The 13,092-nt window shown below is 53.2% G+C and overlaps 1 protein-coding gene across 1 annotated transcript in view; it reads left to right on the top strand.

Annotated features, from left to right (window-relative positions):
- Positions 1–13,092, top strand: part of TMEM108 (transmembrane protein 108) — a 370,861-nt gene that overhangs the window by 349,458 nt on the left and 8,311 nt on the right. The window contains exon 4 of the mRNA XM_082655535.1: positions 6,040–7,473. Coding sequence (XP_082511661.1) covers positions 6,040–7,473 — 1,434 coding nt within the window. The remainder of the gene's footprint in view (positions 1–6,039; positions 7,474–13,092) is intronic.

The following is a 13,092-nucleotide window of genomic DNA, read 5'->3' as shown; positions in this document are numbered from 1 at the left end:
GGCTGCTTGGAAAGAGGGTAGCAGCAAAGCTATGTACCCAAAACTCCTTTTTTTCTTTGTGGAAAAAAATCTCCCTTTCATAAAGAAGGCCAAGGTCACAGGCATGAGTACCTCTTCCGAGCAGTCACCCAGCTCACCCTAAAGTCAATGATGCATATTTATTTCTGAGTGAGGGAAACCATGCTCTTAGGTATGAGGAGGTTTTTGATCTTTAAAACAAAAGGGATCACTGAAGTACGGAGGCTGGAGCATCAGAATACCGGGACCACAGTGATATAAAAAGAACCCTGTGGGTTGGTGCATCATAGTGGGGCTGGCCGGGCAGTGTGTGGCCCAGGGCAAGGATTCCACTTTGTTGGGGCTCAGCCTTCTCACTGTAGAGTGAATTAGATACCAGAGAACCCTAGCGCCCCTTCCAATTAAAAGACAATAATCTTGAAATGAAAAGAGCCTGTTTCCTGGCAAGATGGTATGTTATTGCCCACATAGAAAACAGACTCCCTGATGGTCAGACTTGGTGTGCATGGGTTCTCTTTCTTTTTGTCATTGAAACACTGGATGCAGAAGCTAAATTCCCAAGTATTCGATTACTTATTGATGCAAAACAAACCCCACCCAAACGTGGAGTAAGGCAGTAACAATTGTTTATTTTGTTCATGAATGTCCGGGTTGACTGGACTCAGATAGGTGGCTCTGTCTTGGGGTCTGTGTGGTCGAGGTCCAGTAGTGGCTGGACCAGGCTCATCTCCTGGGCTCCGCCTCTCTCTTGTCCAGTGCCTGGCTGGGGCTGGAACAGCTGGGGCTCCTCAGGCCTTTCAGTTGCTCTTCACACGGTCTGTCCACATGCTGGCCTCGAGGTGGCTAGACTTTTTACATGGGCCTGAAGGCCCCCAAGAGAAACCTGCAGAGGCTGAATGACTTTTCTTCCCTGGCCTCAGAAACCACGTGGTGTCACTTCTTCCCCATTCTGTTCATCAAGGAGGTCACAAAGGCCAAGCTAGGTTCAGATTCCACCTCTTGGTGGGAGCAGTTTTGGAGAACTTGCAGACCCAGTTTTAAATCACCACACCAAGCATCTGGGATGGCCATACTGACATCTTGCTTAGTGATGGGGGATGGCTTAGAAGACTTCTCAGACTCCTGTGGTTCTGTCACAGGATTTAGAGGCAATGGAAGAATATCTGGCAGTGGAAACCTAATTTAACTGGGAGGAAAGCTCTACTTAGCAGATATTTTAAATCACAAGGAAAATGAGATAGGATTCTATTTATATGTGCAAGGGAAAATGTATACATGTAATAAATGTGCATGTGTGTAAGCAATTTTAAGATAAAAATTATACAATTAATTTAATTAGTTAAACAATGGTGTGCATGAAATGCCAGGATTGGAAAAAAGGAGAGAATTAAAGCAGGGATGTCCAGCTTTTGTATTGTCCTACTACAAGTTCCCCCTAGTTACTTGCAAAATAAAGTTAATTGACTAACTTGTTAAAAGAACAAAAATGTTAATATAGAGCCCTGAAATGGAGCTAGAAGAAAACAGGTAAGAGGAAAGAAAAGTCAAAAGAGCAGTAATAGAAAATCAATTCCCAAAAGATAGTGGACCATTGCTTTTGAATGTGCAGAGCAGAGCGATGAGTGAACGCAGTTGAGAGTGTGGACTCCGGGGCCCGGCTGCCAGGTTCAAATCGCAGCTCGCCGTTCCTGGCTGTGTGGAAGGAGGCAGCTTCCTGTGCCTCTCTGTGCTGCTTTTCTTCAGTTGCAGTGGGGAACTAATGATAGTACCTGCCTCATCAGGTTGTTATGAGGATTAAATGTGTCAGGACAGGCTCAGCCTTGGAGCATCATGTGGCATGCAGGAAGCACTCAGTACAGATTAGCCATTTCTCTCTTCACCAAATCCCTCCACGCATTTGCCAGATGCAAATATCATGCCCAATAAGGACTGTGGGCAGCCAACCAAATAAACAGAAGGAGGAAGGCCTTTCCTTCCCTTGGATCCTGGGATCATGTATGCACTGGAATTCTAGGTAGGGGGAGGCCTTCCTGTGATATCAGGGCACCCATCAATCTGCAAGTTTCCACCCCCTACACTTGTCCTTATTCTGACATGCATTAAAAACATGTTCCACATTTAAAACACGTCAAGTTAGATTTTAGTTATAGTCTCTCCTATATATTTGGAATTAGAGCCTCCAGAGCCTATTATGCAAATCTATGCAAATGATATGCAAAGAGGCGGTAGCCCCAGATTGTGGGGAGGGGAGTGAGCAGGCCAGCACAAAGGGCCTGGAGTGGAAATTTGCATCTGTTAGGGTAGCCCTGTGTTGAAGGCCTTGCACAGTTATTGTGACAGTATGCGCCCTTGCATTCAGTCCTTAACCTTTTGTGCCAGAGAGGAGAGACGATTTCCATAGTGAAGGTAACAGTGGATGTTGAAGGAGGCATTTGGACAGTGCAGTGTTGTAGCAATTTTTATGATACAAATGAAGAGTTGCTCTGAAATAATGGCCATGATCCAGGCTGTGTCCCTAACCAGCTGGGTTCCTGGACAAGTCAGTTCACTCCTTCCGTTGCCCCCTCTGTGAAATGAGGGGATTGAACTAAGTAAGTTACCTCTAGTGCCCTTCTCACTGTGACAGCTAAATGTCATCCTCCAGGTGAAAGCCCTCTGCACCCAGGATGGCAGTATTCATTCATTATACCAAAGTTTTAAAGCCTAAAGAAGAAAGGGCTGGGAGGTAATTTGCCCTAACAGGCCTCCTAGAGAGAAGAATAACTTCAGGGGATGCTGGCAACTAAAAAGAGCCGCAGCAAGGGCAAACATGTTTACTTCCACTGTTAGTCTTGCAGGAAGCACTCCTGTCATATACTTCCCAGCTGGGAGGATTTTAGCCCCTGAAATGCTCGTGGTGGGAAAGTCAGGGGAATTTCTTTCCCTGAGTATTTTAAAAACCAGGATGCATTAAGCCCTCTGCCTCTAGAGGCTGCAGAAGATCTCCTGGAGGCCAAGCTGCTCCTCTCCCACTCCCGGCCTGTCCCTGGGGTCCGTCAGATCCTCTCTGAAAGCTTTGCGCTGCCCCCTGACGCTACTGCCAGAAGGCGGCAGTGTCCTTGGTCTTGGGCCTTGGATTGTATGGGACACATCTGTGCTCCACCCCAGAAATCCTCTGGGGTCTTAATTTTAACTCCAGCAGCCTCCAGCCAGGCACAGGTGTGAGCTGACAGCCCCCGCCCGGGGTGTCTCTGACTCGGCCACTTGGGCCTCGAGGAGGAGGCAGGAGGTGGGGTGGAGCAGTGCTGGGCCGTGGGAAGGAGAGCTGCTGGTGAGAGGCGCTCCTCTCACAGTTTGACATGCGTCTGCTCAGCTCCTCAGAGACCCCCAGTGGATCTGAGTTGCACGCTGATAAACTGCCCTGGGATTGACTTTCCCTGTTTCACTCATCTCATTCCCCCACCGCTGTCCACTACGGTCACTTCCCAAAATAAACCACCTGCACACGAGCCCCAGTGTCCGCCTCTCCTTTTTCAGGAATCGCTAAGGTATGACAGGTATATCAGTCTGGTCAGTCTGCCATACAAAGTCCCACAGGCTGTGGGGCTTAAACAACAAACAGAAAGTTTTCTCCTTCCAGTTCTGGAGACTGGAAGCCCAAGATCCAGGTGCCAGCAGGGTTGGAGTCCCCTGATGCCTCTCTTCTTGGGTTGCAGGTGGCCAACCTTTCATGTGTCCTGCCTGTGTACAGGCATTCCTGGCACCTCTGTGCCCTGAGCTCCTTTTCTTATAAGGATACCAGTCAGATTGGGTTAGGACCTACTCCGACGGCTTCATTTTGCCTTCATCAGCTCTTCAAAGGCCCTGTCTAACGTACAGTCCCATTCTGAGGTGCTAGGGTCAGGGCTTCAACATACGGATTTGAGGGGGATGTGTTCAACACTTACAGTTAACCAGGGTGTTTGTGAGCCAAACAGAGGCTTATAAGAGAATGTCCCTTAAAACCTCAGTAGTCACGACCACCAGCTCTAGGAGTAGATTGTCCCTGTGGTGCTAAAATGCCAGGAAGGAGCTGGAATAACCCTGAACCGGTCAGAGCACAAGCACGTTGTTCCGTCCTCTTCTCCTGCCTCACTGCTGGTGGGCGACCAGGAACGCCTGGGTGTTATATACCCCTTCTGCTACTGAGGGGCTTTGAACACGTTACTTAATCTCCCTCAGCCTCAACTTCCTGCCCCATCAAGTGGTTGTGAGGGTTAAATCGAGAGGGAAAGACGGGGCCAGAGCCGGTGCTCAGCATTAAACAGATTTTAGGATTGACCCGGAGAAGGAGAAAACACTGTTGGTGTGTGGGCTAGACTATGAAAGAAAGTTTAGAGAAACTAGGTCGCTTAGGGCAAAGTGTTGGTCCTGGAAATGTGGGTGCTGCCGTCTCTGCTCAGTCTGCAGTCCCTCAGCCTCCCCCACCCACTAAGTTAGACATGCAGGGTGAGGGGACACTGGTCCTCCCCTAGTTGGAGGAGGCCTCAGTGGTGATCCTTGTTTAAAGGAGTGTCAGGAGGTTTCCTCCTCCTCTCTGCTTCCAGAAACTCACCAGGGCCCCAGATGTCTCCTGTCAGCTTTGCTGACCACCCCAGGCTCCCAGGAATCACTGCCAGGGCCCCTGCTTTGACCATTCATCCTGCTGGAATCTGGTGGGGGAGGGAGGCGACAAGAGAGTTACCAGGCAGAGGCCCATCTCTACCATTGTCTGGGTGGCTAGCAGGGCTGAAGGAAGGGCATGCGAGTGACCAAGCAGGGGGCTCATATGAACAGGGCGAGTGCTCAGGACAGAATCAGGCCTTAGAGGTTTGTCAGGCGCTCCTCGGCAATACGGAGCAGCTCTTCCCAGCCTGTGTGTTGTACGGGGTGGTCAGTCTTCCCGTCTATAACCTGGATAGATCCTGTGTCTCACATTGATATGAGGTGTTATTTTTAAAGATAGGCATATGCTGTTGTGATTAATAAAATCCATGCATATTTAGAAGAGTTTTTAAATGTATACGTTTTTGTCCTTGTGCATTTTTTCTCAGTGAACTAAAAGCATACACGCTCACCATCACGCAAAGTCCATGATTTCCTTCTAATGCTCAGAAGGGCTCCTCCTCCTCTAAAAGGCTGGACACCACCAGTGGTTTTCCACAGAGTTCAGCCTCATGAGCACATAGGACAAGCAGTTAACATGACAACAACCATACAACCAGCTGGCATTCATGGAATGCACTTCTCCTGCAGGCTCTGTGCTAAGTGCTTAATAGGCACCAGATCTGGTCACCCTCTGAACCCCTGTCCCCTCCTGCCTATCAGTCTCCAATGGCACTGAGACGTCTCTGCCTTGTTTTAGGATTGTTTGTGGATTTGTACGAGCTCACCCAGGGCCAGAGACTGCCATGTTCATTCTTGTGTCTCCAGGGTCAAGGAGGGGCTAGACCCTCCTTAATCGTTTGGTGGGTGGGCCTGAATGAACAGAGGTCTGTCGTTTGTGCCTTTGTCTAGTTCATAAGTGGAAGAGTCAGAAGAGGTGTGGCAGCTGGTCTGCTCTGCCCACCCAAGCCCCACTCAGTGGCTCAAGGCAGCCCACACAGAGCTGCTGGTGTCCTTGTGGCTGCACTGGCCTTGACTGCTCCCTGGTGCAGAGGGCCAGCAGGCACTCAGAGGCCACAAGGCTTCTTCCATGCCCCTACCCCCAGCCTGTTGTGAGCAGCTGCCCTTGGGCGGAGGGCCATGGCATTTCAGAGCTGTTTGGGAAAGGATGGGCCTGGCTGGTTTAGCCAGCTCTGCTTCCCCTGTGGCTGGGTTCTCTCTGGGACAGGTGCTGGGCGGCACCCACCTGCTGAAGCTTCCCCACATCCCCATGGTCCTGTGTCTGATGGGTGTGGACCTCAGGGATACTCCCGATGTTTCCCTTGAGTTCCCAGGCGTTTCAGTTTCGTGGGTAAGGAAGGCCCAGGGCCAAGCTGCTCCTGGGCATTTCACCTCTCTGCTCTCTGTCTCCCTCGCAAGGCTTCCTCCTGACCTTGGCACTGACTGAAGCACTGGTATTTGCTGCCCAGGAACCATCTCCCAGGGAATCTCTTCAAGTCTTCCCCTCAGGCACCACCCCAGACACCATGGTGACAGCACCCCTCAGTTCTACCAGACACTCCTCCGTGGTGGCTGCCCCCTCTTCCACGGTGGCACTGACCCCTCATCCCGACGGACCCTCCTCACAGGCTGCAGCTTCCATGGCAACGACAACGCCCCATCCAAGTGGTCACCCTCCTAAAAACGCCATCTCCACCATCATGGCGACGGCAACCACCCCCCATTCTGAAGGCCCCCTGTCCACAGGGCCACTTCCTGCTGCCGTGGCAACCACGTCCTCCCATTCAGAGGGCCACCCCCCGGGCCAGGCTGTGCCCACCATCCTGCTGACAAAGCCAAGGGATGCTACCAGCCGTCCCCTCACAGCCCCCTCCCAGGCTACCCCACGCAGGCCCCCCAGGCCCCCTGGCTCCTCCCGAAAGGGAGCCAGCAGTTCATCACACCCTGTCCTGCCTGCACCCAGCGGTCACTCCAGAAGGAAGGAAGGCCAGCGGGGACGAAATCAGAGCTCCACGCATCTGGGGCAGAAGCGGCCCCTGGGGAAGATATTTCAGATTTACAAAGGCAACTTCACAGGGTCTGTGGAGCCTGACCCCTCCACCGTCACCCCCAGGAACCCGATCTGGGGTTACTCCTTGTCTCCACAGCCCCAGATAGTGGCCGCAACCTCAGCGCCCAGCAGGACCTCGTGGGTACGACCCAACACGACCCTGGTGTCTGCGGAGGACAAGCCCGGCCTTAACAGAGCAGACCAGGGGGGTGGTCCCACCTTCACCAGCCAAGGAGGGGAGCCGGCCACCACAGCAGCCTCAGGCACCCCCGCCAGTCCACATCCTGCCCCAGTGCCTTCTCAGCACCCCCACGGTGACCCACAGGATGGCCCCAGCCACAGTGACTCCTGGCTTACTGTCACCCCTGCTACCAGCAGACCTCCATCTGCCAGCTCTGGGGTCTTCACGGCCACCATGGGGCCCATTCAGGCTGCCTTCGATGCCAGTGTCTCAGCCCCTTCCAAGGGGCTTCCTCAGGGAACATCCTCAGCCCCGCAGGCCCCGGCCCGCCCCCCCGGGGTTTCAGAAAGCACTGTTTCCCTAGCCAAGGAGGAAGCTGCGGCCACCCCTACTCCCACCATGACTGGCAGGGTGCCCAGTCCTCTCTCCACAGTGGTGTCCACAGCCACAGGAAACTTCCTCAACCGTCTGGTCCCTGCTGGGACCTGGAAGCCTGGAACAGCAGGGAACATCTCCCATGTGGCCGAAGGGGACAAACCCCAGCACAGAGCCACCATCTGCCTGAGCAAGATGGACATCGCCTGGGTGATCCTGGCCATCAGCGTGCCCATCTCCTCCTGCTGTAAGTGCCTCACCCTCTCCCTTCTCCCCCCACCCACCCACCCTAGAATCCCTTTGCCCCACACATGGGCAGCCCCCACTAAGTGGGCTGCAAACTTCCCAGAATCCTGGGAAAGGAGGTAGTAGAACAAGAATCATGGATTATCCCCACATCTGGTCCTTGGCCGGTCAGGCCATGGCTCACATGCCCACTGATGGTAAATGCACAACTCCCAGGAGCTGTGGAGTCCAATCCGACTCTGCATGTGCAGAAAGAAACACCAAGCTGGGGAGGGGACATGGTTCCCCCAGGACCCCAGAGTTACTGAGCGGCAGGGCTGGGATGTGAGCTCCGAGCACCTGTCTTCCAGCCCAGGGCTCTTGTCGTGACACCACCCTGCCTGCTCTCTCCTGTAGCAACATGGCACCAATACACTGCAGGTTGAAAACTGGTGCTTCCAAACTTACAGGCTCTAAGTAGCAGAGCCCTCGCCTTCCTCCCCACCTCCCTTCCATCGCCCTTCCTGCTGTTCTTCTCCTCTCTCACCTCTTTTCCTCCCCCTCCTCTGTCTTCCCCTGAGAAAGAAGAAAAACTGAAGCTTTGATCTTGCGGGAGTTCTTGTAGCTAAATTGAGGCTTGAGAGTTACATGTGAAAGTAGCAGTCCCTCCCCCGTGTTTGGTTTGTTCACGGGTGGTGTGAGCTGATGCTTTGTGGACCTTGTCGTTGTCTTTTGCTCTCACCGGTATGTGGGGAAGGGCTCCCCCACACCACCAGCACCTCCTTGCTGCTGCCCATCACTCCTTTAATGAAGAGTCGAGGGGATTCCCCACTGACGGCTCCATAAAGAACCTGATGCAATCACTCAGGACCCAGGGTTTCCTTTACGTCTTCCCCGAGTATTCGATTCTCAGTTCTTAGCATTCCTCTGATGGCCCCACAGGAATCCTCACTGTACCCGCCACTCCCCAACCCACACGGCCATCATCCAGGCACCCCCTCAGCCCTTCCAGGGGTGAGAAACCCCCTGTGCTACCCACTCATCAGCCCCTTCTCCTGTGACCCCTTGGGTTGTTTCCAGCTCTCCTGGGGGCCTGAAATTCACCTCTTTGTAATTCCCACTCTTTGGTCCTAACCTGTGCCCTCTGAAACCATACATGAAACAAGTCCATCCACCAACCCCTGAGATACGTGAAATGGCTCTCAAGGGCAGGTTTTCCTTTCCCAAGCTGCTTATCCCTGTTCCATCCAGTCTCTTCATAGGGCCGCCTGGCCCTGGCCCTGGCCCTGCCCCAATCTGCCCCTCTGACAGCCTCCAGTTTACGCCTGCTTCCCCAGAGGGAGCACAGCGTTGCACATGCCCTGCTGTGACAAAGGAGAGCAGGTGGCAGTTGCTCTCTTCTGGACACTTTGGTCACATCCGGGCATCCTGTCCTGCATCAGCTCCGTTGATTGTAATGCTTCGCGTCACACCATGGGCTCAGCCCAATCTCAAGGGGAACGAAGCCCCAGAAGCTTTCCACAGAGGAGGCTGTTAAGCCAGGTCTCCCAGCCTTTCCTGTTGTGGGTCGATCAAACGTCAGCACAGGAGGTGTGTGCCTTTACCATTAAGCTGATGTCTGCTTGGCACTGTACTCTGGCAAGATCCTCTTTAATCTGGAGTCTGGACTCTTTCCAGGAGCCACATCTCTCCCAGCTCCCTGTCTCCTTCTAGTTGATAAGCAAAACAAACTTTCCATGTCAGGGGTAGGCGGCCTACATCTGCTCAAGGCCCCAGTGCAGGAAAAGTGAAAATGTTTGCAGGTTGCATATTTCATTCTTTCATTAAGCAGCTGTATTGTCACTCATGGAAGCACAGAGGTATTCATAAAACTGTAATTGCCCACGTCTAAAACAGAAGAATGATGAGAAAATGTAGCGCTGTTAGCCAATAAATTATTAATAATGGTCATATTTGAGAAGTAATCACATTAGAGACAGCTTTCTAATTTTCCATTCTTTCCATGTGTCTAGAGGCTCTAGTTTACAAAGGGAGTTCCCATTATTTTGAATCATTCATCCTTAAAACAGACTAACCAGAGGAATAAAACAAAACAGAAAAAGCAAACATACCATACAGGTGGGGAGTAAATCATCAAGTGAAGTGACTTGCCCAGGGTCCCAGTCACACATGAGTCAGCCCAGATCTGGTGGTGGAATCCGTTTGACTCAGCACAGCATTTCCTGAGCGCCCGCTGTGTGCCAAGCACCGTTCCAGCACTAGGGACCTGGAGGTGGCTGCTGTGGCTCCCCACACCCCCGGCTGCCAGAGCCCTCTCCCCACCTGCACCCCCACGGGCCACACCCACCTGCGTTTGCAGCTCTAAAAAGACTTCTCCAGCCCTTTTGCTATGTCTGAGGTTGAGATTAGATCAGGTTTTACTGCAAAGTGGAAAACCCATGGGCTGCCTAAACCATGCATAGTAACATCAGCCAAGACAGGAGCAAGGACGCAGCCTGGAACTGCACCGTGAGAATGCTTCTGGCCCTGACAGGAGCCTTCAGCTGCGGGGATAGAGCATATTACTTCATAAAGGAAGATTGCCCCTAGGAACTGCAGCCCCCGCTTCCTTTGGTGTCTGTCTTGCATTTCCACCATCCTCAGGCCACAAGGTTCCAGCCTAGCTGCCTCCACAGACAGCTCCCTGTCCTGTGGGACCATCATTGACCCTGTGAAGGTGCTGATGAGAGGGGCATTGAGAAAGGAGACATTTGTCCAGCTTGAGAACGCTGTGCTCTTTGGAAGCACAGATGAGTAACTAGCCAGGCTGCTTTCATAGCCTGGCGCCGCTCGAGTCATCAGGCAAGCAGACGTCTTCCAGGGCTAAGGGCCCTTGTATTTCAGACCTTCCCAGAAGCTACATTTATCCTAAAGCAAACTCTCCAGCCCTCAAAGAAGGGTCTCCTCCTTTGCTAGTTTTGCCAGATATTTCAGGCGATCTGTACTGGTAGCACAGTGCATGCATAGATTTCCTCATCTGGCTTTTCAGAGTAGCCCTGGCCCTGGTCCTGCTTTTCTGCATTCAGCAGAAGCCAGGCTTCAGAGGCCGGGGCTGCCAGGCAGGCTGGCAAGTCCCCAGTTTCTGGTGGAAGCAGAGGGTGATCACAGCAAGCCTCAGGCCTGCCCAAGAAGGGGTGTCACCACTTCCACCTGTCCTTCCAGATCGTGACCCCCGCACAGCGGCTGGATGTATACTGTGCCAGGTCTGAGAAATGCTTTGTCTCCTGAGCCATGCTGGAGACAGCCACACACAGTTTCAGATGTGCTGAGAACCGAAATTGATTGGATCCAGGCCACATTTGGCTGGGTCCCGGGAGCCGTGTGGCTCCTGAGCTGGTCTCTGCTGCCACCATCAGGACACACAGCCCACCACCTCCTACTGGAAGCCTCGGCCTGGCACTGAAGGGGCCCCCGCTCTCAGCTGTCAGTGCTCTGGGTTTTCATCAGGAGGTCAGTTGTGTGGCTCTACCAGGTTCCCTGGCCTGTCCTGCACATGCCACATCCATTCTTGAGAATGTCGTCATTCAGCCTCCTTGAAAGAGATGGGGGTCATATGGGGTGAAAGCAGGAAGCGAGGCCAGCTACGCATGTTGTTCGTCATCAGTCCAAGTTGAGCTGTCCAAAGCAGAGTAGCGCCTCTCGCTGACCCTGGACCTGTGAGCGTCCACGTGCACCTTGCCCAGAGCAGGTTGGCTTCCTTCCAGATGCACAGTAAATGCCGTTGGACCATCAGCACAGTACTCAGAGATAACACATCCTTGTGCCCATATGGCTCTTGGCTATATTACCAGTTGTTCTGTGAATGTTACTGAAAGCTGAATGTATCTGTGTACCTTTTACTCACAGACCCCAATGACTTTGTAGTTATTATATTAAAAAACCTGGGTCCGAAGTGCTTTTCCAGTAAAAAGAATAGAAGAGACTAGAACAGGAAGGAAGTTTGACAAGGAGGTTGTCTCCTTGGGGCTTATGAGCCAATTGAAGGAAGTGGGGAAGCCTTTGGACAAGGCAGGCTTGTCTGGGGGTGTCCCCGAGGTTGGACCAGAGTGCCGTGGCCGCACTCTCACAGCTGTTCCCTGTGCTTCCTGACCAGCGTCCCCTGCAGGAACCTCCTGGAGCTTCCTCAGGCACATCCCTACCCACCAGGCCGGGAAGTCAATGAGCCCCCAAAACTGCTTTCCCCAGGCCCATGGCCTCTGTCCAGCCTGGTCTCCTTCTACATCCTGAGGCCTCCCCTGGCCTCCTCCCCAACCTCCAAAGTGGGGAAATGACTGTCCACAGCTGGGCTGGCACCGCTGGACTAATCCCCCTTGAGGGTCTCTGGTTTCTCATCTCCCTAATGAGGGGCCAAACTGAGATGTCAGAGCTCCCTGCCCTCTCTCACTTTCCTAACTTTAAACCCATGTGAATCACTTGAGAGGGAGCCTGGTGTGATAGGAAGCCTCGGCTTGGGAATCAGACACACCTGGACGTAACCCCAGCTCTCCAACTCGTCACCTGTGGGACTTGGACAGGTTAAGCCTTGGGCCAGTGTTTTCTCACCTGTGCAAATAGGACTAGCGTCCGCTGTGTTAATTCAGGGCCTTCAGGAGGCAGATACCAAAACAGAATTAGGCCTGCAAGAGATTTACTGGGGAAACACCTGTGCAGTCTTAAGGAAGGGGCTGGAGGAGGCAGGGAGAGCCTCAGACCGCAGTGCAGGTATGGCACCTGAGGAAGGAGAAGGGGCCAGAGGGATGGGAAGGAAGAGGCTCCCCTGCAGTGCAGTGCAGGCCTAAGGAAGTTTCTGCCAGGTGAGGGTAGTCCTCAGGCTGTTAGGGGAGTCTCCTGTCCTGCAGGAACAGGCCTGCATAGTCAGCCACGGCTGGGAGCAGCCCGGGAAGCGTGGCCTCGGCACACACGTGGCGGTGAGTCCAGGGGCCGGTGGCCGGAGCGGTCCCTCGGCTGTGCCCCTGCAGCAAGAAAGCTGAGCAGGCACTCCCAGGGCTGCAGCAGCCTCCCCAAAGGCTTGCTACGTACAGCAGAGCAGATACATCTGAGGTCCTATCACAGCATCTGCCACGGAGAGGTGCCGGATGAGGGCAGTGGCCAGAAAGTGATCATATTCATCTTGTTGTCAGGATTTGCCACGCATTCTCCAGCAGGCCATGGAGAGCACTTTCATCAGGTATTTGAAAAGCAACCTCAGGGTCCTGTACGCTCTCATTTCCATTTCCCATCGCACAACAGGTCCCATCCCTAAAATGAGGCCCCTCCCAGAAACGTCAACACAGTACCTGGGCTCCATCTTCACATCAGCAACCCTCCTCCTTCCCGTCATGCATCTGACAAGCTACAGCTGATTCCCCACTGACATGCCTGGGAAGCCGAGAGAGCTTGCTTCACCCTCACTCCAGTTTCAAAACTGTAGGAAATAGGGATCTCACTGACCTCCTTGAGAGTCTTGACAGCTGCTCCCTTTGGAGAAGCAGAGCAGTTGAAGCTTTCAGTGGCATGGGAGAGGGGTGGCTCACGCCCTGTGTGTGCACGGAGCTGTGCGGTTTACGCAGTGCTTCCACCTGCCTTAGGCACGCCCCATCCAGTGCTCAGGATGAGCTAGGAC

The sequence above is a fragment of the Grampus griseus genome (assembly GCF_964374135.1).
Source record: "Grampus griseus genome assembly, chromosome: 5".
Taxonomy (NCBI): domain Eukaryota; kingdom Metazoa; phylum Chordata; class Mammalia; order Artiodactyla; family Delphinidae; genus Grampus; species Grampus griseus.
This window is presented reverse-complemented; position numbering and strand designations above follow the sequence as displayed.